Source organism: Ovis canadensis, chromosome 7, assembly GCF_042477335.2.
Source record: "Ovis canadensis isolate MfBH-ARS-UI-01 breed Bighorn chromosome 7, ARS-UI_OviCan_v2, whole genome shotgun sequence".
Classification (NCBI taxonomy): domain Eukaryota; kingdom Metazoa; phylum Chordata; class Mammalia; order Artiodactyla; family Bovidae; genus Ovis; species Ovis canadensis.
In genome coordinates, this window is record NC_091251.1 from 98,181,911 (window position 1) to 98,208,520 (window position 26,610).

Below are 26,610 nucleotides of genomic sequence, written 5' to 3' on the forward strand. Positions count from 1 at the left end.
CCCCCCCACCACACCCTGACCACTCATCCTGTCCCATCCCCGAGTGACTCGACTTTGTGGACTTTTCACAAAGCGTGTGCGTATCGGCTGAGTCATGTTCCGAAGGCCATGGGGTGGCTGCCTCTCTCAATGGGTGGGAAAGAGCCCTCCAGTGCTGAGAAGTGAGTCCTAGGTAAATAGGGGATAATGATGGCTGCGCATATTAACCAAGACTCATACTACAGTAGGTCACAGGTAGAGCCCTGGCTTTGTGCATCCCATTGACTGTCTGTGAGCTCCTACTAAGTGCCAGGCTGACGCTAGGATAGACCAAAAGCCCTGCTCGTGGAGGTCCCTGAGATGAGAGATGCTGTCCCCTGGGGGCAGAGACTGCAAACCAGACTAGAGAAAACTCAGGGTGCTTTCCTGTCCCTGCCCTGCCTGGTGGTCCGGGGGTATTCTCCCTTGCCCCCCTCCCCTATTTCTCTTCTAGAAGAGTCAGGCTGAGCTTCCATGGATGATTCTTGGCTTGTTCAGTCAACAAGTATTTGCTTAACTTTCTTGTGAGAAGTTATTATTAAACTAATTAAGGGTCCTCGGATGTGTCCAGTTTTGCGTGTTAGTTGGAACGGTGTGTTGACCTGTCCAGCTGCTGGGTGGGCTTCTGGTTCACACAGCTCCATCGCTTACCTTACTGCTCAGTGCCCTTGGGGGCTGCCTCAGTTTCTCTGCTTTAGTTTGTTCCCACGAAAGGTGAGATGGTGTCATGGCTACCTCACATAGAGCTGTTAAAAAGAGGCTTAATTATATACTATATATATATATATATATGATGCACTGTATGTACTATATATATATATAGCACTCATGTTTTGGCCTGGCACTTAGTAAGCACTAAATAATGTCTGCAATTATTATTTTCACTTTCGTAGTATCCCTTAAGATTTACTTGAGGGATACTGTTACTATTACTGTCTATTACTTAGACAACAGACATAATCTGTTTTATCTTGCAAAGCAGGTTTTTGTAATCTCATTAATTTAAAAAGGACAATTATTATTTTGACTTAGCAGGATTTAAGCCATTTTAGCTAGAGATAAATATATTTATTAAATGGACCCTTTAAAAATATAAGCATGGCAAATATGCAAATAGTACAAAGGAATGAAACAGTAAAAAAGTAAGTTTTCCTAGAACCCCAGGGCCCCAGTTCCCTGTACCGTTCCCAGAAGGAGCATGGTATCAACTTCTCTCAGCAGATACTGACGGAACCCTTTTCTGTCTGGCACTGCGCTAGCCTTCAGCACCGTGAATGGGTGTATGCTGGGTCCCTGCTAGCTCCACATCCCCCAGTCTGGGAAGAGGCCCTGGAATTTCTAGATGTGAAAAGCACTGTATGCAGTTCTAAGTCTCAGCCAGGCTTGAAAACCCCAAGTTCAATATCCAATCAATATCGCTGGATATTGGACGGATAAACAGGAGATGTTTAAAACAGTTTAAGCCACTGAAAGAGCAGTGTTTTTCTTCTAAAATTGGGAAGTAATCTTGGTAAGATTGCCACTATTTTAGACTCCTGAAGGTCAGTTTTTGAAAAATTGCCTTTTAAGAGACAATTATATTTTCTTCTCTCCTTATTCTTTAATGTGCTGGAGAATTCTGGATCAAATTTTCTGAAAGCAGAGGCTGCTGTCGACTCAAGAATCCTGCTACACCCTCGACAGCAACCTGGGTGTTGAGAACATTCTCAGCAAGGGCCCACAGGAAGGATTTGTAAATAGTCTTCATTATTTGCTCCCACGAATAGGATAACGATCTTTTCCTAGAAGCCCAAAGACAAACAGAGCATTTAGTGCCACCGGAACTGGCCTGCTCTTGTCCCTTTCCTTAGTCACAAGAAGAGTTATTCATTTACAACCAGAAAGACATATCTGTCTGGAACAGGGACTGTCCATCTAAAGCTGATGGATTGCTCTGGCTATTTTATCAATTCTTTGATTTTGTTCTAACAAAGATTTTGATTTTGTTGTTTGAGCATAACAGTTGTAGGAAATTTGGAGATATGGGGAAAATATAAAGAGGAAACAAATCACCTACAACTGAACAACCCCAGAGATGAGCTTAAAACCAAGAGAACATTAATTGAGTCCCTGCCCTGAGTTAGGGGCTTCCCTGGTGGCTCAGAGGATAAAGAGTCTGCCTGCAATGTTGGAGATCCGGGTTCGATCCCTGGGTTGGGAAGATCCCCTGGAGAAGGAAATGGCAACCCACTCCAGTATTCTTGCCTGGAGAATCCCCAGGGACAGAGGAGCCTGGTGGGCTACAGCCCACAGGGTTACAAAGAGCTGGACACTGGACACAACTGAGCGACTTCACTTTTCTTTACTTTCCTGAGTAAGGTGCTTCAGGGAGAGACACAAAGTACCTGCCCTCAAGATGCCGGAATCAAAGGCTTAGAGCAGGCAAGGCTACAGGCATTGCCTTAGGCTTCCAGCCCAGGGCATAGTCTCCTAAGTACCTCCCCAGTTAAGGAGGATATTCAGGCCATTTTGAAAAAGGCCTTTAGTCACATGCAATAATAATCCATTTGCAAAGTAAATGCCAGGACAGCTCTGAAAATCATGCTAGCTCACAGCCTCCCTTCCCTCTTTAGATTCCTTCCATCTGCTCCATTCAGTGGTTACGCTAATAGAAGAAATTTATGGGAACCAAGGAGTCACAAGAGACTTAGGGAGAAAGCCCTCAGAATCCCATTCCCTGCCTGCAAATATTTCTTGTGCACTCACTGCTTACTGGGCTCACAGTACTCAGCACTGTGCTGGGGGCTGCCTCTGTGGGGATGGGGGAAGGGGATGGGAGAGGTGGGCAAAGTACAGTTTGCAGGCAGCTTCCTGCTTTTGCAAATCAAGTTGTCTTAGCACAGGGCCACACCTATTTGTTTACATGTAGTCTCTGTGTTGCTGCTTTGGTGGTGTAGTAGTCAGACCTTCAGGCCACAAAGCCTAAAGGGTTTACATTTTTCTGGCTTTTTTCGGGGAAAAAGACTTACAACCCCCTGCACTTTGGCGTTAGGTCCCTCATAGGTCTTCTGCTCAGAGTGAACTTGACGGTTAGGCAGAATGCTGGCTGGACAGATCAGTTTTTCCTTGAGTGTGCTGGCATCCTCAGGCTTATACATCAAGTCCCTAAATTTGGACAATGTGAGTCTGCCTGTGAGAGATGGAGCCCCTTTCTGTGGCTAGCCCACACAGGTTTCTGGGTTGTGGTACTGACCCACAGTAGTGAAAACCTTTGTCATGAGTACTGCAGTGGTGAGGGGGCCCTTTTGAGGGACCACCTAGGGATCCATGCTAAGCAGTACCCCCAAACCCTGACCCTCTCAGGAAGGACCCTGCTTTCTGTTCTGCTGATTGCCCCTCCTGTGTGCTCCTGCGAAGCTTCTGCACGCGGATGATACTTCCTACCCTGTATCGTCACTGCCGTTGCTCATCTGCTTCCTCAGCATCTCCTGAGGGATGGCATTACATTCATCTCGATTTTTCCGCCGAGCCCCATGCCCTTCCACGGTACCTGGCCCGTAGGAAGTTCTCAGTGTGTCTGAGTAGAAGGCGATCCCCAAAGTGATCTCTCATTTTCCCAATGAGGGCAAACCAAAGACACTAGGCTAATTTATGTATGTAAGCCTTTAGGATCTAGATAAAAGTCACATGTTTACTTATAAGCATGCTTGTTTGTTATGCTTGCATATTTTCCATCACATGCTGTAAGACCAGGTATTCTTTTTTGAAAAACCTTTTCTTTTTCAAAAGGCAGAGTTTACCCAAAGTTCCGCATGACTCTGATGAAAGTGTCTTTGCCATCTCCAGAGCCACTTTCCAAGTCGAGTTGCTTAGCGTGGTGTTTCAGAGCACATTGCCTTCCATCTCTGTTCCACACACTCCATCTCTGTTATGTGAGATTTTGTGAGCCTGGATATGCTGCCGTCTCTCAAATTTCTATTTGGAGCCCTAAGTACATTTTCTTGATCATTAGGATGGTTCTTCTTCAGTTGTGTCAGTTTTAAAAAATTGAAACATGGATAATTTACGATGTTGTGTTAGTTTCAAGTGTATAGCAAAATGATTCAGTTAAACACATATATTCTTTTTCAGATTCTTTCCCGTTATAGGTGATTATATTAAGTATAGTTCCCTGTGTTAGGTAGTAAGTCTTCGTCGTTTATGTATTTTCTATAGTTAGGGCTTCCCAGGTGGTGCTAGTGGAAAAGAACCCACCTGCCAGTGCAGGAGACGTAAGCGATGCAGGTTCAGTCCCTGGGTTGGAAGATCCCCTGGAGGAGGGCTCAGCAACCTACTCCAGTTTTCTTGCCTGGAGAATCCCACGGACAGAGGAGCCTGGCCGGCTACAGTCCGTGGGGTCTCGCAGAGTTGGACATGACTGTAGTGACTTAGCACGCAAAAAAGTAGTTGGGCCAATTTATAGTATGGTTTCCACAACATATCAGGTACTATACTGCTTTTGACTCTCAGTGTTTGCTATTGTGACTCTTATTCCTGGGAATAACTAAATTTGTTTTAAATTTCTTCCTGCCTTTGTTACTCATTCAATCGGGTGACAGGCCTCGATTGGGGTCTTCTTGGGGCAATGGGTCTCCTCAGATCACTATTGTTCAATATGAAGTGACTGACACAGCACCTCTGATATGAGAGACACCTCGCAAAGACCCAGATATAAAGCAACTTGCTATTTTCTAAAGAGCAATGTTTGAGGGGACCTGCTGCCTTGTGAAGCAGTTGTTTGGTTCTTTTGTGAAACTTTACGGAGTCCCAACCCTTGTGCCAGGAGCTGAAGACAAAGCCATGGGCCCTACTCTGTGGACTTGTATTCTAGGTCAGGGTGAGTAAGACAGTAAATGTGGTAACAAATAAATAAGCAAAATGACAGACCCAGACAAGCACCATGGACTACACAGTCCGTGGAATTCTCCAGGCCAGAATACTGGAGTGGGTTGCTATTTCCTTCTCCAGGGGATCTTCCCAACCCAGGAGTCGAACCCAGGTCTCCTGCATTGCAGGCAGATTCCTTACCAGCTGAGCTGCTGGGGAAGCCCAAGGTGGCTGAGAGAGGGGGCCTAATTTAGTCTGAGGATTAGGTAAGGCCACGTTAAGAAGGTGGCTTGAATCCTGGAGCCAGCATTCCAGGCAGAGGAACCAGCAGGCTTGTTTCAGGACCAGGAGGAGGGCCACTGTGGCTGTTGTGAGTGAGTGAGGGCTAAGCAGAAGAGGCTGAGAGGCTGACACAGTTTTGCGCCCTGGTGAGAGTCGCACTTGAATTTCTCTCTAGCTGGAATGGAAGCCGTTGACACACGCTGCTCGGCCACGAGAGCTGTGCAGAGGGCACGACCACCCTGTCCCCCTCTCTGCGTTCCCAGGGCATGTGGCCAAATTTGCAGGTCACCAGAAGGCCCCTGGAGCAGCTCCTTCAGATGGGGAGGAACAAGAAAGAGGCCCTGGAACCAAGCTTCCTCTGTTCACCTGGGGCCGAGATGCAAGCCTGGAAGGAAACTCCCCAAGGAGACTGGGTGGGGGGTGATTGATGCATTATCCTGCCTTGGACAGCAGCCAGGCTTTTTGTCCTGGAGAAGGAGGCCTGCGATCCCAGGGGAAAGAGACTATGACAAGGATGCAGAGAAAAAGCCAGGAGTAAGTAGGAGCTGGGAGTGGGGTGCTGTCCCAGCCCTGACACTCGCCAGCCAGCAGCTGACCTTGAGCAGGGCCTGGGGTGCTCTGGACAATTTCCTCCTGTGCACAAAAAGAATCAATTAAACCCACAAAAATGTTACTATCTGCAAGGCACTGGGGGAGGGAGAGGAAGAACAATCACAGATCCTCTTTTCAAAGGCATAGCCAGGGTGAAAGTCAGGTGAGACACAGGGTGAAAGTCAGCCACGCAGAGCAGGGAGGACTTCCCAGAGGAAGGGGCAGCTAAGCAGGAGTGAGGAGTGAACGTACTCGGCAGAAAGAACAGCAAAACAGGCCCACAGGAGTTGAGTGCCCTCTGCTCAACTGTGAGTAGGTAAGGGGCTGAAGCAGAGCATGGGACTGGATGTCAAAGGGCTTCACAAGCTGTGTGAAGGAAGTGAAAATGAAATCGCTCAGTCGTTTCCTACTCTTTGCGACCCCATAGACTGTAGCCCACCAGGCTCCTCCGTCCATGGGATTCTCCAGGCAAGAATACTGGAGTGGGTTGCCATTTCCATCTCCAGGGAATCTTCCTGACCCAGGGATCGAACCCAGGTCTCCCACATTGCAGGCAGATGCTTTAACCTCTGAGCCACCAGGGAGAGGACAGAGGAATACTTCGGCATGAGCTGCTTCAGTTGGTTTAGACTCCCAACTTTATAATTTCTTAGTGGTGTCAACTTGGACAAGTTACTGAGTTTCTTTGGGCCTTAATTTTCTTGTCAATAAAATGGGATTAATGGGGCCATAAATACCTCCTACTTCTAGCATATTCTTGTAGAAATTAAACGAGACACGCAAGTACAGTGTGTAGTGTCTGGTATATGACAGCTTAGTGCCTGGTATTAAATAAATAGGATTTGTTCTTTGTTGTTTATATTTGGCAATGAGAAGCCATTGAAGATTTCTGAGCAGGGAATTAATCACATCTCCTTTTAGAAAGGTAATTCTGGCAATGGAATGGGAGGGTTTAAGGTCAGGCAAACCAGTCAAGAGGTGGTTTCAATAGTCCAGTTAAGAGATCTGGTTAACAGTCTGCCTTGTTGCTGCCTAGGCACTCAGTTGTGTCTGACACTTTTGCGACCTCCATGGACATAGCCCACCAGGCTCCTTTGTCCACAGGATTTCCCAAGCAAGAATATCCTGGGGTGGGTTGCCATTTCCTCCTCCAGGGGATCTTCCCGACCCAGGGATTGCACCCGCATCTCCTGCATTGGCAGGTGGATTCTTTACCACTGAGCCACTTGGGAAGCCCTCCCGCCATATAACATCTCTGGATTGGGCCGATTACTGTCTGCTACGCGATAACTGTATGGGGTTGTCACTGCCTTCGCAAACGCCTTAAAAACTTGCAGAAAGGGGCTAGTGACCTGGAATGAAAGCCCCGAGGCAACAAGGGACACTTGAAAAGCACAGCATCATCAGCTCCTTTGTTAGCAGAGATGATGATTCCGTGGAAAAACACAGAAATAATGACTTTGGTCAAAAATGATTCATTCAGGAGAGTCACACTGAGAAATTTTAGCAATATCTTCAATTTATTTTTCTTATCTTTTCCCTTTCATGTATGCACAAGAATGCTATATGATTAAATCTGAACCTAAATCTCAGAGAGCTCTTTTAATAAGGGGGGGGAAAAAGAAGAAAATGCTGGTGGCAAGGAAACTCAGCCAAACTTTGATTGGCAGATGTTTCCTCTCTCTTTCTTGGTGGTATATAAAATAATGGTGCAGTCTTACTGTTGAAAGCATCTTAGATTCTATGCAATAAAAACAGAAGCGGTCAGAGACCCTGAGAGAGTCCCTGCAGAGAAGGGAGATGAAATCTAACAGAGGAGTGGGTTTTAAGAGGTGTGATGGGCGTCTGCTGCTTCAGGAAGGACCAGGAAGGGAAGGCCCAGGGGAGGGGACTGCATTTGGCAACTGGGAGGTCACCATCGAATTCTAGGTTTCTCTGCATGGGGGCTCTTGCTTTAAATTAATTTGATTAACAGGTATTTCAGGTGGCCGGCACTGTACTTGAGATACAGAATTAAAAGACCTACCTGTCTCTATCCCCAGTAAGCACACGGTTCAGAAGGGAGGACAGCTTGCAAAATCCTGAGGATGGAACATTAAGCAGTTGCTTTCAGTTGGGAGTGGGGTGGGGAGGGGAGTGATGCGTGAGGCCTGTTGGGGGCGAACAGGAAGGGGCATATAAACCTGGACAGAAAAGAAGAGGGTCTCACCAAAAAAAGGCCCTGGGAGTGCAGAGGCTCCAAAGATGTGGAAGACTTTACCAGGAGGGGTTTCAGCTGGAGGGAGGTATGAAACGGCTCAGAGGTTCCATGTGGTCTCCTGGAGCCGAAAGACTGGGGCCTAGGTGGAAGCGAGGTTAGAGTGGACTGGTCAGAGGTAGCCAGACCATAAAGTGCCTCATGTGCTTTTCCCTGGAGGTTATATTTATTTTTACAATTAATTTTGCAATTAATTTTAATTAATTTTACAATTAATGTTAAATTAATTTTTAACTTTTATCCAAATAATGCGTACACATAGTTTAAAAAAGACTCAAAGCATAACTCATAATGGAAAATAACAGTCCCTGACCCCTACCTCTCTCCCCTTGCCCTGTAATCTAAAGTTAGTCGTTTAAGAAAATCTTTCTTCCAGCCCTTTATCTTCTTAATTACTAGTTTGACTTTACAGCTCTACTTACTGACTTAGCAATTTCACATTTTCTCTTGACTTCCTGTTATGGAAGATGAAGAGTTAGTTCCCATTATACAAACCCTCCCAACACACATACATTTCCCCATCTTCCCATTGTCTGAATATGGTTATATCACACTTTTCGGTTAAATCTATTTGCTTACTGCCAATTCCTCCCGGATGTTCCCTTGACTTTTCTCCCTGTTGGACCCTCTCTTCTCCAGATTGTACCTCTTCCTCTTTTCGGCCCTTCCCTTTTGGGGTGCGGGGGGCTCATGCTAGAAGGCACAGCACAGGGAAAATTGTTGACATCTTGGATGTGTGGAAATGCATCATTCAACCCATATATTAGATGCTAGTTGAAACTAGTTTCTCCCCAGAATTTGGACACCATTGCTGCTTTGTCTTCTAGCTTCTGGTGCTTGTCAAGAAGTTTGATTCATTCACTTAGAAAGCGTATATTGAGCCTCACTCTTTCCCAGGTATGGTTCTGGTGTTTGAAAATAGCAGCGAACAGAGCTGACAATAACCAACCTAAATAAACAAGGGTGATGAGTGCTAAGTAGAAAAAAAGAGTGGGGAGTATGCACGTGAGTTTTGTGCATTTGTGTCTGCACAGAGAGTTTCCCCCTCGTGGTTTGAGATACCGTGGCCAATCTTACTCTTGATCCTTTGTATTTGACTTGTTTTTACTCTCTCACTGAAAGGTTTTAGGATCTTTTTTTTTTTCTGTCTTTCATGACAAAAAGAATCTATATTGTGTGTGTAGGTCTTTTGTAATAATATTGTTATTATAATTTTTTGTTTTGAGGTGCTTGTAGATTCTCATGCAGTTGTAAGAAATAATACAGCGAGATCCTGTGTATATCCAGTTTCTTCCAGTGGTAACATCTTACATAACTGTATGTATCGTACGTAACCGTTTGTAGCTGTATGACATAACATATATGGGTTATATAACATAACTATATCTATTTACTAGCAAGATATCACAACCAGGAAATTGGCATTGATAAACATCAACCACATTCAGATTTTCCTAGTTGTACTCACTAGTGTGTGTATGTGCGTGTGTGTTCTATGCAGTTTTAACCCTGCAGATTCCTGTGACCACCAACGCAGTCAAGATACGAAAGAGTTGCATTGCGCAGGGTTCCTGGCACTACCCTTTTATTTACAGACGCACCACCTTCTGTTTCCTCCCCTCCCTGACCTTGCAGTCACTGATTTGTTCTCCACCTCTATAGTTTTGTCAAGGTCTTTTTTCATTCATTCTTGGACTCTCAACAGGCCTTTTGATCTAGAAACACATGTTCTTTAGGTCTTAAACATTTTCATCCCTCCCCTCCTTCTCTCCCTCCCTTTCTCCCTTGGTAATAACTTCCTCTCCACTGTCTGCTCTTTCAAAACCTCCTAAGAGTTGGATATTGAGCTTCCAGGATCAATCTTCTAATTCCTACATCTTTTCTAGCCTACTGTCCAAAATTTTTTATATTTTTAATTTCTATGCTCTTCATTTTACATTTTCCTTTTATCGCATGCTGTTCTTGTTTCATGAGTACAGTACTTTTTAAATTAGTCAATTTGGTTTTGGCTGTGCTGGGTCTTTGTTGCTGTGTGGGCTTTCCTCTAGTTTTGGCAAGCACAGGCTGTGCTCTAGTTGTGGACCTTGAGCTCCTCATGGCAGTGGCTTGGCAACAAGCACAGGCTCTGGAGTGCTCAGGCTTCAGTAGCTGCTCCTGGGCTCTAGAGCACAGGCTCAAAATTTGTGGCCTGCAGACTTAGTTGCTCCACAGCATGTGGGATCTTTCTGGATGAGGGATCAAACCCATGTCCCTTGCATTGGCAGGTGGATTCTTTACCACTCTGCCACCAGGGAATCCCTCCTGCCTCTGCTAAGTCACTTCAGTCGTGTCCAACTCTGTGCGACCCCATAGACAGCAGCCCACCAGGCTCCTCTGTCCATGGGATTCTCCAGGCAAGAACACTGGAGTGGATTGCCATTTCCTTCTCTAAGAATGCATGCATGCATGCTAAGTTGCTTCAGTTGTGTCCGACTCTGTGCGACCCCATGGACAGCAGCCCACCAGGCTCCTCTGTCCACAGGATTCTCCAGGCAAGAACACTGGAGTGGGTTGCCATTTCCTTCTCCAGAGAATCCCTGAGTACAGTATTTTTACCTTCTCAAGTCAACAGCATACTGACGATTGCTTGTAGAGGTTTTAATCCTCTTTGCTTTGTCCTGGTTTCTTTCCACATACTTTTCCTCCTGCTTATTCTGGTTAGTTTTTATAGTGAAGGCTTTCCCAAAATGTAGTGATGATCCTTGGCCAATAGGGATAAAAAGTATAGAAGCAGTTCTCCTTCGGCTTATTTTTATCTGCTTGTCTTTCCTCTGATGCTGTTTTTCTTCTCATCTTCAGGTTGGGGAGTAGGAGGTGGAGGATGGGAGTGACGGGGGTGGTGGGTGGAGTGTCCATCTGGCTGCTGGGATTCTGGAAGTGGGCTTGGGGAGTGAGGCTGAGTGGTCTCACTGCTGGGTATGCAGTATTCAGTCATCCTCTTTTCAGCTTCAGCTTCCCTCTGCCCTCAGCTGAGCCTCATATTCCTGAGTCCCAATTCTCTTACTTACGCTCTCCAGAGATTAAGTTGGCCTCTCTTGTGCAGGCACATGGAGTGGTGCTCCTTAAATACAGACTTCCAGCAAATTCCCATTTTCGATCCCATACCTCCCTCCATCTTCTGCTGTGTCTTCAACACCTAGGCTTTTGAGATCCTGCAGTACAAAGGGCTTATTTCTTATCTGGAATCCCCTCTGGCTTCTTTGGTTTCAACGTCCTTCATTCTTTGGTGACAGTTCTTACTCCCCGACTGCCCTTTAGTGGGCCCTTGGGAAGGCCTGCAGACTTAAGTGTCAGTGTGTGTGATGAGCCAGAGATCCGGTGAGGCATTTTGCACAGGAAAGTTAATACCATCTCTCCAGGGTCAGTGTTGGGGTAGAGAGACTGGAAGTGAGTGGATGATAGTCGCTCAGTTGTGTCTGACTCTTTGCGACCCGATGGACTGTAGTCCTCCAGGCTTCTCTGTCTATGGAGTTCTCCAGCAAGAATACTGTAGTGGGGTTGCCATTTCCTCCTCTAAAGAGAGACTGGAAAGGACAATGGAAACAGGAGGAGGCAAGTGAAGGGACTTCCCTGGCAGTCCAATGGTTAAGACTCTGCAGTTCCCTTGCAGGGGGCACAGGTGCAGTCCTTGGTCAGGGAACTAAGAGCCCATATGCCAAATGGCACAATCAAAAACAGGAGGCAAGTGCATTAAAGGTGAGGCAAGGGATGACGGTCGTGGAAATGACCTGCGGCAGAAGGGGAAGGAGGCAGGAAGTATGAGGCAATTAGGATGAAAAAGACTTTAGAAGTAACAGAGGGGATGCGTCAATGATGCCCCCTCAGTTTCTGATCCAGGTGGCAGGTGGCTTAGTGATGGCTTTGCTGAGACAAAGGACAGAGTATAAGCAAGTCTGGGTGAGGATGGGTTCAGCTGGAGGAAGTATGAGTAATCCAGGGGAATTCCAGGTGGAGGGATCCAGCAGGCAGGCAGAGGTAGAAGCTTCATGCTGCCTTGTCCTTGCCAATTACATCAGCTGAAGCCAGCGGCATGAATCAGATCATCAGCTGGAGGGTAAGGAGGAGGGAAGGGTGGAGAGCTGAAGACCATGTCGAGATGGCAGGGATAATCTCTGTCCCTGGGAGTCATATAAATAAGGGAGTGGGACCAAGTGGGACCAGCCCACCCCCATCACTCCAGAGCTAAAGACAGTGGCCATTCAGGCTCTGATTTTAGCCAGCAGACTCAGAGCCCATAAATTCCTCAAGAACTGTTTATCTAAGCCCTGCAGCCCCCATCCCTGAGCCCCGGGAGAGGACTTACCCGCTTTTCTGCAACTGTTTAAGGACAGCTGATGGGGTTGCCCCTGGGCTTTTCCATCTCCTGGGGCACAAAGAGAGTTGATGGTGGAGGGTCCCCCTTCGCCTCGAGGTCTCACTGAAAATCCGGATCATTCCTGGCTCCCTTCCACAGGCACACATACAACATCACCTCTGAAGTCTATCCATGGGAGACCCCGTCCTCATGTTCCTAGATGTCAGAGCTGGTGGCTAGCCTCAGGTCTGACACCTAGAAAGGAGTCATTCTGGAGTCCTCTGTCTACATGTACTCTGACAGCCCTGATGGATGTAAAGATGAGCATGTTCACTTTGATTGCTTGCTACCCAGTGCGTGCATTTCACCACGCCCTGGATGTGCTTTCTGTCACTGAATCCATAGGACTTTAGGAGATGGGAACATACCGTGCCCATTTGACAGATGAGAAAACTGGGGCTCAGAGAAGTCGAGTGATTTTGCCTGAGGTGGAGTCTGCATACATCTATGCTGGGCACACTCCCAAGTCAGAATGCTGAATTTATGTTAGATGCTGGCCATGTCCTTGGAGAGCCCACCCCCAACCCTGCCACCCCTCAGCCATGGTGAGTGTGTGTGTGTGTGAGTATGAGTGTGTGTGTATCCCCCTCCCTGCTCCTGTGCTTTTCTAGACTGCCCTCCAGAGACCACAGGAATTCTGATGAATTAATCTCATCACTTTATCGAGAAGGCACTTACAGAAATTACAAGGCAAGGCCACCAGCCTGGGTTTGCTGGCAGCCAGCCGCTGGGGCCATAAAACAAATTGAAGAGAACAAAAATAAATAAATAAAATTAGATTTCTCTCTCTCTCTCTCTCACACACACACACATACACAGGGTCAAGAACATCTCTAGGTTCTTGTTGTTAATGCTTAGTCTCTTGTCCAGGGAGAACACTGGTACCAAATCAACAGGCACTTATTGACCCCGGGCTAGAGTGACAACCCCGAGAAACCCAAGATCTGTCCTTCAAGGGATTGACAGGGCTGGCCGAGGGGCTGAGACAAACACTTAGCTGCCTAGAAGTGACATCTCAAGGGGGCCCGAGTCCCCATGCCCCAGGCCCAGTGAGCCCACAGCCCAGTGGAGCAGAGCAGAACCGGAGCCTCAACTTTCTCACCTATAGGAGAGGAAGATGTTCACCTTGGGAAAGGGAAAGATTCAACATATGAAGAGCAGAACTGCAGCCGCTTCATAACAAACCCTCGTCAGTGTCAGATCCCAGTGTGCATTGAGTGCCTACTGTGTGCCAGGCACGGGGACTATGGAGAGGAGTGGTCTGGGAGGAGGAGAAGACAGCGGTGATCCGGGTGATGGACAGAAGGAGCACCTTCCCAAGGGGGTCCTGGAGGTGCAGGTGCAGGCAGGTGAGGCGAGGAGGCAGAGGGAGCAGGGTGGGCTTGTTCTAGGGTGCAAAGGCCTGGGGGCCTAGGAAGTCCCCGAACTGATAGTTAGGTAGAGCAATGGGGAAGGTGAGGCTGGAGGTGAGGTGGGGGAGTGGGACGGAGGCCAAGGATAAACTCCTCAGAGCCTTCTAAGCCAGGACAGATGAATTGGTTTATGTATGGGGTTTCCTCCTTTCTTTCTCTCTTTTTTACAATGTGTTAATTTCTACCATACAGCAAAGTGATTGTTATACACAAATATATTCTTTTTCAGATTCTTTTCCTTATAGGTTATTACAGGGTATTGAATATAGTCCTTTGAGCTATACGCAGGTCCTTGTTATCTGTTTTATATATAACAGTTTGTATCTGTTCATCCCAAGCTCCTGATTTATCCCTTCCTTGTTTCTGTTTTATCATGCTTATGTGAATATTGAAGTTATTTCCCCTGAAGTTACACAAGTTACCTATGAGATGATTATGGTCAGGTCATAGAAGGGAGGGGCACACAAAATCTTTATCCTCTTTACCTCCCATCCTCCACAGAAGATGACCTTTGGACCCCCTCCCTGCAGAAAGATGGTGCTGGCTGGACTTAAGAATGAGAATGAGAGGAATTTCCCTGGTGATCCAGTGGTTAAGACTCAGGGGGCGCAGGTTCAATCCCTGGTTAGGAAACTAGGATCCTGCATGCTGTATATTGGAGAAAAAAAATTAAGAAAAAAAAAAAATGAGAGGGATCTGTAAGGTGCTCCAGACATCTGTGAGCCTCAGTTTTCTTACTGGTAAAAAATGAGGATCAGAATCCTCACTGAGCTGTGGTGAGTACTCTGTATATTAGGCACCTTGTAATTGCGGCTCAATAATGTCATTACTTGGGGAGGCTGGGCTTCCCTGGTGGCTCAGACAATAAATGAATCTGCCTACAATGCAGGAGACCTGGGTTCAATCCCTGGGTCGAGAAAATCCCCTGGAGAAGGAAATGGCAACCCACTCCAGTATTCTTGTCTGAAGAATCCCATGGACGGAGGAACCTGGTGGGTTACAGTCCATGGGGTCACTAGGAGTCGGACACGTCTGAGCAAGTTTCACTCATTCAGTGTCATTACTCAAAGCATTTTTTTGGTGGTGGAAATGGTTCATGCTTGTTCTCAGAAAATCCAATAGTAAGTGGTTTCCAAATGCGACCTGGGGAGACTGAGGCACCGGGACACCTGAGGACAGCCTCCCCTATCTCTAGACCACCTTAGTTGCTAGGTTGGTGCAGGGGCCTGTCTGAGGTCCTCAAGCTCCTTGTAGGGGGCAGGGGTGGCAGAGGGGCTCCGTGTGGCCTTGGGTAACTCACTTCAGCTCCCCAGGTCTCAGTTTCTTGATCTGTGAAATGGGGCACCTGTGGGTCCCAGAGGGTCATCATGAGAATGGAGGGAGCACATAGTAGGTGCACAATAAAGGTGGCTATTATAACTGCTAAAATGGAGGGGTTATGTGTGGGGAATTCCAAGGACAGGCAGGCCTGGGAGTTGCCCTTTTGAGCCCTATCCTGGGCTCGGTGTGGCCTTACGGAGGCTGCTCTGTGCCAGGCAGCATCCTTGCTGGGCAAGCTGGGTTCCGGAGGGAAATCCGGGCAGGTGGCGTGATGGGCATTACTTATCCCTGCTCCATGAGGAGGGGGCACCTGGATGGGCGTGGGGACAGATGGTTTGTACCAGTTCAGAGTCTGTTCTCTGAAAACCACAGACTCAAGCAGACTGCACCGACTGGGAAGGGGGACGGGTGCTGAGGAGGCCAAACGCAAAACAACACTGCGGTCCACTGCGGTCCACGGTCCCGTGCTGTGTCTTCCTCATGTCTGCCTCCCCTGCTCCTCTGGCAGTTCCGCTCCCTTCCCCCGCCTGCCCTCCCCTCAACCCACTGCCTTTCCTTTGGCCTCGAGGCTTGTTGCGGTTGCACAGTGCGCATTTGTGAGATGAACGTGGACCAGTGAGGGTGCTCAGGACAGAGGCTGCACCCCAACGTTAGAAGGGCAGCTCCAGAGACTGCCCTGGTGGCCCAGGGGTTAAGACTCCATGCTTCCAGCCCAGGGAGCATGAGTTGGATCCCTGGTTGGGGAACTAAGATCCTACATGCCGCGGGAAGTGGCCAAAAAATAAAAATAAGAAATGATGCAAAAAATTCATGATGAACAACAACAAGAATAATTTAAGAAAAAAAGTAAGAAAGACAGCTGCAGCCTCTCCTGATTGTGCTGTCAGCCCTCCCAGGAAGAGGCCTGAAGAGGAATAGTGGCCTTCCCAGAGCATTTGAAGATCAGTTTATCGGCTCAGATGGTAAAGAGTCTGCCTGCAATGCGGGAGACCGGGGTTTGACCCCTAGGTCAGGAAGATCCCCTGGAGAAGGGAATGAAAACCCACTCCAGTATTCTTGCCTGGAGAATCCCATGGACAGAGGAGCCTGAGGGGCTGCAGTCCATGGGGTCGCAAAAGAGTCAGACACTCATTTTGAGCAAGACTTATACAGTTACTTGGCTCAGAACCACTCTGGAAACCTCCGGTTTCTCATCTGTAAACGGGATGGTGTGAGCACCGACTTCATGAAATTGCTGTGAGCGTTTGGTCGATCATTCCGCAGGTTTGTCTTGCCTGCCTTCTGTGCGGCAGGAGCTGGTTTCAGGCCATTGCGATGACGTGGTGAGCAGCACACCTCTTGTCTTTTTGGGGGCTCACAGCCTCTGTGGCACGGGGCCAGGTTCATGGAACTCATCAGTATCACCCATTTAAGGGGTGACATGGAAAATTAATCACAAATTCCCTCTGCATCGAGGAACTGTGCTTATAAATTCACCAGTTCCCGTTGAATCGCGCTTTACAATTTTTAAAGAAGTTTTATATCCATGGTCTTGCTTGATCCTTCATTTAGCAGTTATTACACTGTTTTGCAGATGAGGAAACTGTGACTTGGTGATAGAAAAGTGATTTTTCTCAAGGTCAGCCAAGCTGGGTGGCCTGGGCCTTGGCCGTGGGGTATGGGAGGTAGGCCCCTGGCCCCTGTGGGCTCAGAGCTGCCAAGAGGCTTTTCCCATGAGTTGGGGCCGAGGCTGGAGGGCAGAGGACCGGTCAGCAGGGGGATAAAATTTCTTTGCCTTGGATAAAATGTCAGCTCAGTGAGTTTTGAGGTCCCAGGTCAGTGGGTGACCAGGGCTTCCCTGGCGACACAGTGGGTGACAGTCCATTGGTGGTGCAGGGGACACGGACTCAAGCCGTGGTCTGGGAGGATTCCACGTGCTGTGGAGCACCTAGACCGCGAGCCACAACGACTGAGGCCCCCGTGCCTAGAGTCTGTGTTCTGCAGCAAGAGAAAGCCATCTCACACGCCCACAGCCATGAGAAGCCTGCACCACAGCTAGGGAATAGCCCCTGCTGGCCTCAACTAGAGAAAGCCCACGCAGCAGTGGAGACCCAGCGCAGCCATAAATAAATAGAGCACTGCGTGCATGTAAAATATATATATATATATATTTTTTTTAAATTAAAAAAACCTCACATCTTGTGCTGAGCTTGTTTGAAACTGGGTGACCGTTCTTCAAAGCTGTGGCTGCCTGGCCGACCTGACCTCTGGCCCTGGGGTCTCTGTGTTTAAGAGAGCTGGAAACACCCTGAAAAGTACCTCGGAGCTCTTCATCCTTTGACAGCCACTGCCCCGTGGGGACCTGGGGGCAGTGTGGGGAGTGGTGAGCTGATCAGTGAATCCCCATCTAGCCTGTGGCCGGCGGGTTGGGGGGGGGCCCGGACGCACCCGGCAACCCTTCTGTGTCTGCTTCCAGGCAACATCGAGTACAGCTGCCCGGCCACCAACGAGTGTGAGATCACGAAACGGAGGCGCAAGTCCTGCCAGGCCTGTCGCTTCATGAAATGCCTCAAAGTGGGGATGTTGAAGGAAGGTAAGAGCCCCCCTTTGGCCACGTGGGGCCGAACCGAGGCCCGGGTCCCGGGCGAACTCGCCTTCCCCTGGGGAGGCTCAGATCCCCCAGGAGATGCCAGCAAGTTCTGGACGTGCTCCCCAGGCAGCACCCAGATACAGGTCTCTCCCTGCAGCCCAGGTGAGGGCCCCGTCCCCGGGGTTGCCATCTCACACCCCCTGCAGACAGGTGTGCAGCCCCCCAGCCTCTGCAGAGCTCTCCACACCATCAGGAGTTGTGGGGGTTAGGAAGCAGGAGGTTGGAAATTCTCCACCAATGGTCCTTTGGGGAATCACAGCCCCATTCGGCCCTTAGAAAGCTGGCTTGGTGCTTCTGGGAAAGGCTCTCCTCGGGAACAAGTACCCTTCCTGTCCTCCCGGGGAAGGCAGGCTTGAGATGCTCAGTGGCCCATGGAGTGTGGGGCTGCAGAGACTTTAAGACCGAGGATGGCAAGTCCCGTACTCTTCACCTGCCAGGGTTAGCCTCTGCTTCAGCAGGTGCTCCAGACGTGGCCGTCACCTGGCAAGTGAGTTCCCCCTCCCCTGTCCCCTGCCCTCCCCCTCTGTCCTGTGCCTCCATTTCTCCTCTAGCGCCACGCCATCCAGCATGGCAGCACGAGCTACACCTTTTAAGTAAAACACACCCCAGACTTCAAAGACTTACTAGGATGGTGAAAAGGCCTGTAAAATACGGCAGTAATAATTTTTAAAAGGTTACATGTTGAGATGATGATAATCTGGGTATACTGAATTACACAAAGCATATTATGACATTGACATCACCAGCTTCTTTTTAACCTTCTTTAGGGTGGTGAGTAGAAAATTTAAAGTGACCGTGCTTCTCATTATTAGGACAGCACAGCTCTTGGTCTCTCCTCCACCTTCCCCATCCACCTACTCAGGCTGATGACCCTCACTGAGTAGCGCACTTGGAAATGGTGTGTGTGTGTGTGTGTGTGTTTCTCTCCTTCCCTCTCTTTGAAGGGGAACCAGATACAACTCTTCCAGATTAGCATTTTATGATTTGGGGCCCTGGGATCCTTCCAGAAATGGGAGGAGGCAGGAAAAAAGGTGTGTGCTGATGATCAGATGATCTGATCCTGAGGGGCTAGGAGAAAAGAGGAAGGGACAGGACAGGAATGCAGGCCCTCTCTGGGAGAGGCTTCTACAGCCCAGCCTTCAGGAGCCCAAGGCTCTTTTCCCAGCCTCTTCTCCACGCTCCCTGGGCCAGAGGGCCCAAATTTGAGGTGCTTTGTTAGTAGGATGACTTGGACACTGTTGTGATGTGGAAATTGGGACTCCCTCCCTCTGTCTTCCAAGCTGGGCTTCTTCACCTCGGCTCAGCCCAGTTCTTCCACCACCCCAGTGTTGACATGTCTCATCAGCTTTTAAACTGCATGTCTTACTTGTTGCTTCATGTAATGCTTTTGAGATGGAGAAAGCCACTCAACTCTTACTCACAGGCCAGCTGCTCTGGGAAGTGAGAGTGGAGGAATCGACCAAAAAGTCAGTCCTCTTCCTAGATTAGAAACAGGCTTCACTGGACCTGCTGAAAGACTTGTCTGTTTATTTGATTCTACCCAATTTTGGTCTACCCCTCCATAGGGGGGACTCAAGCTAGTGGCTGAACCAGGTCCCCTGATTTCTGCACCAGGTTCTTTCTGCTCCTCCAGAGCATCTTGGGGTTCACAGATGAGGAAACTGTGAACAAATGTCCACAGAGGCATGCCTTAGCACTGGTCTCCTGACTTCTTTCCTGCATCCTGCTAGGAACCAACCAGAGGCTTTCTCAGCCTTGGAGAGACTCCTTGCTCTTAAGTTTGTAAGGATGTTCTGGGAAGCTGGTATGAGGATCCTGACTCAAGCTGGGGACCAAATGTCCAGCAGCCTTTCCTGGGTGGGGTATATAGCCTTTCTCAGCATATTTCACAGCATCCGAAGAAATGGGAGCTGAAGGAAGCTGATTGCTGTCAATATACTCCTGAATTTGAAGGGGGACAAACCTTCAAATTCAGTGGGAGGACTCACGCTGGTTTGAGGGGTGTGCGTCCCGGAGCCTAGGGCCTGGAGCTTCTCTGTGCTCTGCTGTGTCTCCTCCCCATGGCACAGGTCAGGGCTTGGGGAGGCTGCCAGTCCCAGGGACAGAGAGAAAGAAAAAGTGGGGATAGCCTCTCAATCTCCATTCCACTTGGCAACCCTTGAACAGAATTTTTTTTAGGGACTACCCAGTGATGGGAAGAGAGTCGGGATACTTCCTAGTGGCCTCCAGAAAAGGGGAATGATGAGGGAGATCCACGCAGGCCAGGAAGCAGATGCCAAGGGCGCAATCCATCGGTGGCAGCAGCCCAGCCATTTAAATGAGTGAGATGGATGTTGTGTGCCCCAGGATGCTGGCATGGGATGCTGGGGGGTGGGGGGAGCATGAACCTGAGATCACATGCAGAGTGGGTGTCTGAAGCTGTTGGCGGGAGCTGGGCGCATGTGTTAGGTGACCTTCCCGGGGTCCGGCCCAAGGTCTCTCAGGAGCTTGGGCCCCAGGAGGAGGCGTAGACCCTAGAACGCTCCCCTCCCCGGCCCTGCCCCGCCCCCATAGTTGGCGAGGGAATGTGACACAAAGGCTCCAAGGCTTCCGTTTAGCTCATTGAGCTTATCCCACAGTACCGAGCCTTGGCAAGATGTTGGGATCAGGAGCTCCACGGGGACCAGTCCCTTAGGAGGAATGTACCTTATTGCCGAGCCTGGGTCTCTGCCAGGCAGTAGCTCTTGGCAGCTGCCCTGGCTCCTGCTTTTGTTTGGGGGGTGCCACCCCCCTCCACCTTGGCCCCCACCATGAGCAGGAAGCCCAGGTCCCCAGAGTCAGCACAGACTTCTTGCCTCCCTCTGATTCCTTTCAGACTCTGACCTGACCCTGAAATGCAGACTCCAGCCTTCCCCAAGGTGGCCTGCCATCTTCAAGGCTCCATGGCGGGCCTCGGGTGTCGGGGAGCCAGGCTCTGGGTTCCTGGGTCTTCTGGGGGAGGGGCCTGGGGAAGTGGAGAATGGAAGGCCACCTTCCCCCTCCTCCCCACCTGTTTCCCTCTTGTATCTATAGCAGCTCTGGTTGCCTTTTACGGTCTTTCTTTCTTAAGTAAAATGAACTGAGAGGTTGCCATGTGATTTGGGGGGAGGGGGGGCCTAGCACCTGCCAGAGAAGTCAGAAGTGGGGCTTTCTTTGGTTCAGCCTCTGCCTCAAGGCTGCTGTTGGCTCTGGAAGCTTCAGCTGTGGAACCTAGGTGATGTCCAAGGGTCTGTCTCACTTTAACCCAGTGTTTGAACATCTGTGTCTTCAGGGAAAAGGGTGATGATTCTCTTTATAAGAAACCGAATACAAAATCTGCTCTGGGCTGGGAGTTGGTGCCCACGTCCTCTCCTGACTCTGAGATGTCCTTGCCGTGTCTGTTGTTTCTCACACACCTGTTTCTTCACCTGTGGAGCAGGGGTGTTGATGCTGAAACCTGTGCTCCATCGCCAGCCCAAGGTGAGGCCCAGATGGGACAATTCCTTAGTAAGATCCGCTGTGGGGTTGCTTTAAGTGGTCCACTTCCCTGGTACATTCAAACAGTATTTGATTCAAAGATGGTCTCGTTTGCACTCAACTTTTTGAAAATCTGACCACTGTATTAGGTGGGGCGTACTGGTGTCCAGCTGCCCTGATTATCTTCCTGGATTTGCTGGTGGGAGTCTTGGAGGCAGCATCTGCCGTGGGCAGACCCCATCTGGGGTCTAAAGTGAGGATGAGAGGGGCTGCCTTGGGACAACTGTGGAGACAGTCTCCCCTGATGGGTGAGGGTGTGGCCTCATGGCCCCTAAGCCAGGAGAACCTGGAAAGCCATTTGCTACATTTCACAGCACCCCACCCCACCCCCACCCCCACACATCTGGAAATTCAGCAAATCACCCTGCACAGATTGTCCCTGCAAACTTCTTCTCCTCACCTCACTTTACCTCCCTCAGGCCCCCAGCCTCCCAGGCCCGCTCCCTTTCTTCCTCCCCTCAGCTCCTGGCCTGCCTTTCCCCAAGTGTTTTCTAAAAGATATTTGATTTCCGTGAAAGCTGGGCTGCCGTCCATGCAATACGCTCTCACTCTCTTTGTGCTTGTTGGGAAGGCAGAGGGCTCCTCCAGGGATTCTGGGTAATTGGGTTAGTGGCCAGCTCATGTCAGGAAATTAAAAGGCGGCCCCGATCAGGTGCCCGCTGCATGGGATTTAATGGCTTTGTATTTATAGAGTTTCCTGCCTCTAGCCCATGCCAGAAATACCATTTCTCTGGCCCTATGAATGAAGAAAGAGGATGAGAGATGACTTGCCTTTAAAAATTCTCTTTCTTTTCTAAAATACATTAGTGTTCTGAAACAAAACAACTCTTGAACACTTCAGAGAACAGTTTTGAACTAGAGCCCAGGAACTCTGAGGGATGTTTGTATCGCCCTGAACCACTTTCCACCCTACAGGCACATATGCACAGGCACACACAGCTAGCTGATGGCGCCCAATATCTTCCCGTGTGGCCTCACCCCGGGGCCACTCAGCCTCGATTACTTGATGACTCTGGTTGAAGAATTGTGTTGATTGAATGAAGTCACAGAAGATGGTCTTGTCTGTGCTGAGCTCTTGCTGTTTATTCAGGGCCTTGGCTCATTGGACATTGGATAACAGGTTCAGTGGTCATATAGATCCTGTAAAACCCTGGTAGCACATTTATCAGCTCCTTGGGTGATTTACTTCTTAAACCTCCCTCTCCTCCTCTGTAAAACGGAAATGATAATAGTGCCTGATTCATCTTGCTCTCCATTCACTGGGGAAAGCCCCTAGAGTTGTACCACAAAGTAAGATGTCGGTCACTGATTTGAGAGACTCCACATTGTGCTAAATCATTGATTTCTTCTGTGTTCCAGAGGGCAGTTTTGAATCTCCCATAGCCTCCCTCCCTGCTCCTTGGCTGATGGCTTTGCTTCATGTTTGCTTGAGAAAATAGAAACAGTTAAATAGGGAATTTCTAAACTTCCTGCTGTTGAATCCACAAACCTTCCCACTAAGTATTTCTTTTCCTATCAAAAGTCCATCATCTCCCCCACCTCTGCTCTAACTTGCATTCCTCTCTATCAGGGACTTCACATAATATCATGTCTGCTTCCAGCCCCATCAAACCTTCCTCACTGCTGGATCATTTTCATCAGCACAGAAACAAAATTTAATTAGAAAACCCACAACTGTACTTAGGGCTTCCCTGGTAGCTCCGCTGGTAAAGAATCTGCCTTCAGTGCAGGAGACCCCTGTTTGATTCCTGGGTCAGGAAGATCTGCAGGAGAAGGGATAGGTTACCCACTCCAGTATTCTTGGGCTTCCCTAGTGGCTCAGCTGGTAAAGAATCCGCCTACAATATAGGAGACCTGGGTTCAATCCCTGGGTTGGGAAGACCCCCTGGAGAAGGGAGAGACTACCCACTCCAGTATTCTGGCCTGGGTTGCAAAGAGTTGGACACAACTGAGCGACTTTCACTTTCACAACTGTACTTTGATCCAAACTTTATCTCTGTTCAGCTACTGCTATCTTACCCTGCTGCCTTCTCAATGCAACTTTCCTGAAGAGTTGACAGCACTTACTATACGCATCCATTTTAAAAATAAAAACAAACAAAAACAAGCAAAACAGTCCCTTAAAAAGTAAGCATCTAGTAGATCCAGAAAAATATTTACAGTATATTATATTAGTTAAAGTAAGTCTAAACTTCTGTACAAAGAGACTGCCTCCCTCAAAACAAAAAAACTCAGACTTAAGCAAGATGGAATTTTAATTCTTTCTCATTAAATACAGAAAGAGTCAAGAGTCCAAAGAGTCAAAGGTGATCCAGAACTGTTTAGGCAGCTTTAGCATCCTTAGCAAGTGGACCCAGTTATCCCCATCCCCAGACAACCAAAAGGAAGTAAACCCTACATCAAATCATTCCAACGGCTGGAGCCGGACTGGTACAAGTTCTTCCATTTACAGCCCATTGGTGGAATCTAGTCACATGGCCACACATCTGCACAAGGATGTCTGGGAACTGTAGTCTTTAGCTGGGACTGCCGTGTGTCCGGCTAAAACTGTCAGCATGGAAAAAGAAAAGAACATATCTTAAAGGACAGGCATTGTTATTTGCCAAAACACGTGTAAAGTAGGAAAAATACTGGTCCTGTCCATACTATCTAAGAAAAAGAAATTTTACCCTTACTTTTGAGGTTCCCTCAGTGTCTGAGCCCCCATTCATTACTTTCAGGGGCAACTATTATCCTGATTTCACATTATTTTTCCTTGCCTTTCTTTGTAGTTTTATCATAGGTTTGTATCTTGAATCATATCATGTTTTTTAGTTTTAAATGAAATTATACTATACATATTCTTCTCTATCTTGGTCATTTTAGTCAGTATTTCTGAGATGAATGCTTCTTGTTGCATGCTTCTGTAATTCATTTATTTTCATTTCTGTGTTATAGGAGTCAGCCGGATACATTTGGCTTTGTGGGCCAAAAGGTCTCTGTCTGTTTAACTCTGCTGTTGTCATGTGAACACGGCCACAGACAATATGCTGTTCTCGTCATTCAGTCGCTCAGTTGTGTCCAACTCTTTGTGACCCCATGAACTGCAGCACACAAGGCTTCCCTGTCCTTGACCATCTCCCAGAGCTTGCTCAAACTCATGTCCATTGAGTCAGTGACGCCATCTAACCATCTCATCCTTTGTCATCCCCTTTTCCTCCTGCCCTCAATCTTTCCCAGTGCAAGGCTGTGCTCCGTGAGGTGCTTATCTGAGCCTGTCCCCAATTTTTCCATATATTCTGGCCATTTTATTAGTCATTTTTGCAGTTGCTGGTATTATAAAGATCTCATTTGCAGCTTTCTTCTCTTTATGGAGTTCTTTGATGGACAGAAGTTAGTAATTTTAATAAATTGAATGTATCAGTCTTTTCCTTTACAGTTTGCATTTCTGTGTCTTTTTTTTTTTTTAAAAAAAACAACGTGTTTTCTTAACCTGCTACTGTAAAAATGCATTCCTAATCTGCCTTCCCCATGTTGGTCTTGGATTTTGCTGGACTTGACCTTTGAGTACAGTGAGCTGACTTCAGGATGGCAAACTGCTTTTAGGTGAACTGTCGACTCGAGGGTGTGGGGCAACTGCCTAGAATGCATGATTGAAAGGCTTCTTAGGCAGAACCCAGGATCAGTAGGCAAGAGTGCCATGATTGATTAGCAATGTCTGCCACAGACTAGGAAATGGAGGGTGGTGGCGTAGCTGACAGCTTTTTGCCATGACTGATCTAGTGCAGCTGAGTTCAAGTGATTTGCCCAAGGCCACACAGCTAGTAAACAATCAAGTTGGGGGGAATCTAGTCTCCTTGGTTATACAGGAATTCATTCTTTTTTAAAGAAATGTATTTAGCTGTGCTGGGTCTTAGTTATGATATGTGAGATAGTCACTGCATCGTGTGGGGTCTTTCACTGTGGTTCTTGGACTCTCTAGTTGTGCTGTGTGGGGTCCAGAGCGCCTGGGCTTCAGTAGTTGTGGCACACAGGCTTCAGAGGGCGCAAGCTCAGTAGTTGCAGTGAGCGGGCTTCAAACCCTTGTCCCCTGCATTGCATGGCAGAGTCTTAACCACTAGGTCACCAGGGAAGTCCCAGGAATTCCTTCTAAGAAGCCCAGTCCAACTCATTGTAGATGCCTTGGCCAGTAGCCTAGAGCCTGTCCTCAGATGGGAAGAAGAGGAAGGGAATGGAAAGAGAGACTGGGCTGAAACAGCTTTTCCTGGTTAGGTGTTCAGTTTAAGAGAGTTCTTGGTAGCTGGAAATGCAGGGATAACTCAGCCCTGCCGAAATGTCCTTGGGGACATAGTGCTCTGGGTGGGAAGGGTCCGGAGGAGAGAGCAGCAAGAGAGTGGACACTTCTTTAAAAGGCAGAAAGCTAGGACCTCACCCCCCAGTGCCATCTTACCCACTCTGGAGCGGCTGGCACAAGCCCTGGAGAGCTAGGCCGTGTGTGAGTTTATCCACCTGCAAGGAGTTAGGCAGGTAGGACAGGGGAAAGGAGTCCAAAATGGCGGTGGCTACAAGACAAGGAAGGGAAAAGCCCGTGAAAATGAAACAAGAAAATGAAACAAAAGGAGGTCCGAGGACCTGAGTGAGGACCTCAGGTGAAACAAACAACACTCCCAATTTACATAGGACAGGCCCAAGGAGAGATAACATATAAAAAGAGGAGCCCAAGCTAGCTCTCTCTCTCTCTTTTCCCCGCGTGCTGGGGCGCTCTTCTCCTCGTGTCTTTAGATCAACGTGGCCTCACGCCTTGAAAATGGATTTTCCTGCTATCTTCTAAATAAAGTAGAGCTGTAACACTGATTTGTCTAAGAGCTATAACGTGGTCCATTCGAAACCTGAGAGCTATAACTCGGTCTATCCAAGACCTGAGAGCTGTGACATGCCGAGGGGGCTTTAACGTCCATCACTCCAAACCTTTTTTGTGACGAGACAAAGAATCACGGAACATTCACTCACGTGACAAAGGTTTCATTCTCTGGGCTTGTAGGGGGCCAAGTGCGAGGCACACTTCATATTATGATGTGGCATCAGGGTGAAAGGCAGCCCAAGATAGCTGTCCTGCCTGAGACAGCAAGGTGAGATCACCTGTCACCCAGAAACCCCTGCAGGACAGGTGGCTGAAGGGAGCCCAGATTGTGCAGGGGCTATGGATGAGTGTTTAGGGCATTCTGCAAGGCTGCTAGGTGGGCATCAGCATGTCCACGTGACCCACAGTCCCTGGGCCCTCCGAAGCCCAGGGTCCTCCTATCACCTTTAGAGGGGATTGCTTCTCTTTCTGGAGAGGGGTCAGCTATAG

The 26,610-nt window shown here is 48.4% G+C and overlaps 1 protein-coding gene across 2 annotated transcripts in view; it reads left to right on the top strand.

Moving 5' to 3' along the window:
- The window catches only part of ESRRB (estrogen related receptor beta), a 187,557-nt gene that overhangs the window by 131,862 nt on the left and 29,085 nt on the right, over positions 1-26,610 (top strand). For both annotated transcript variants that reach the window (XM_069597139.1, XM_069597140.1), the window contains exon 3: positions 17,574-17,690. In XM_069597139.1, the coding sequence (XP_069453240.1) occupies positions 17,574-17,690 (117 nt within the window). The remainder of the gene's footprint in view (positions 1-17,573; positions 17,691-26,610) is intronic.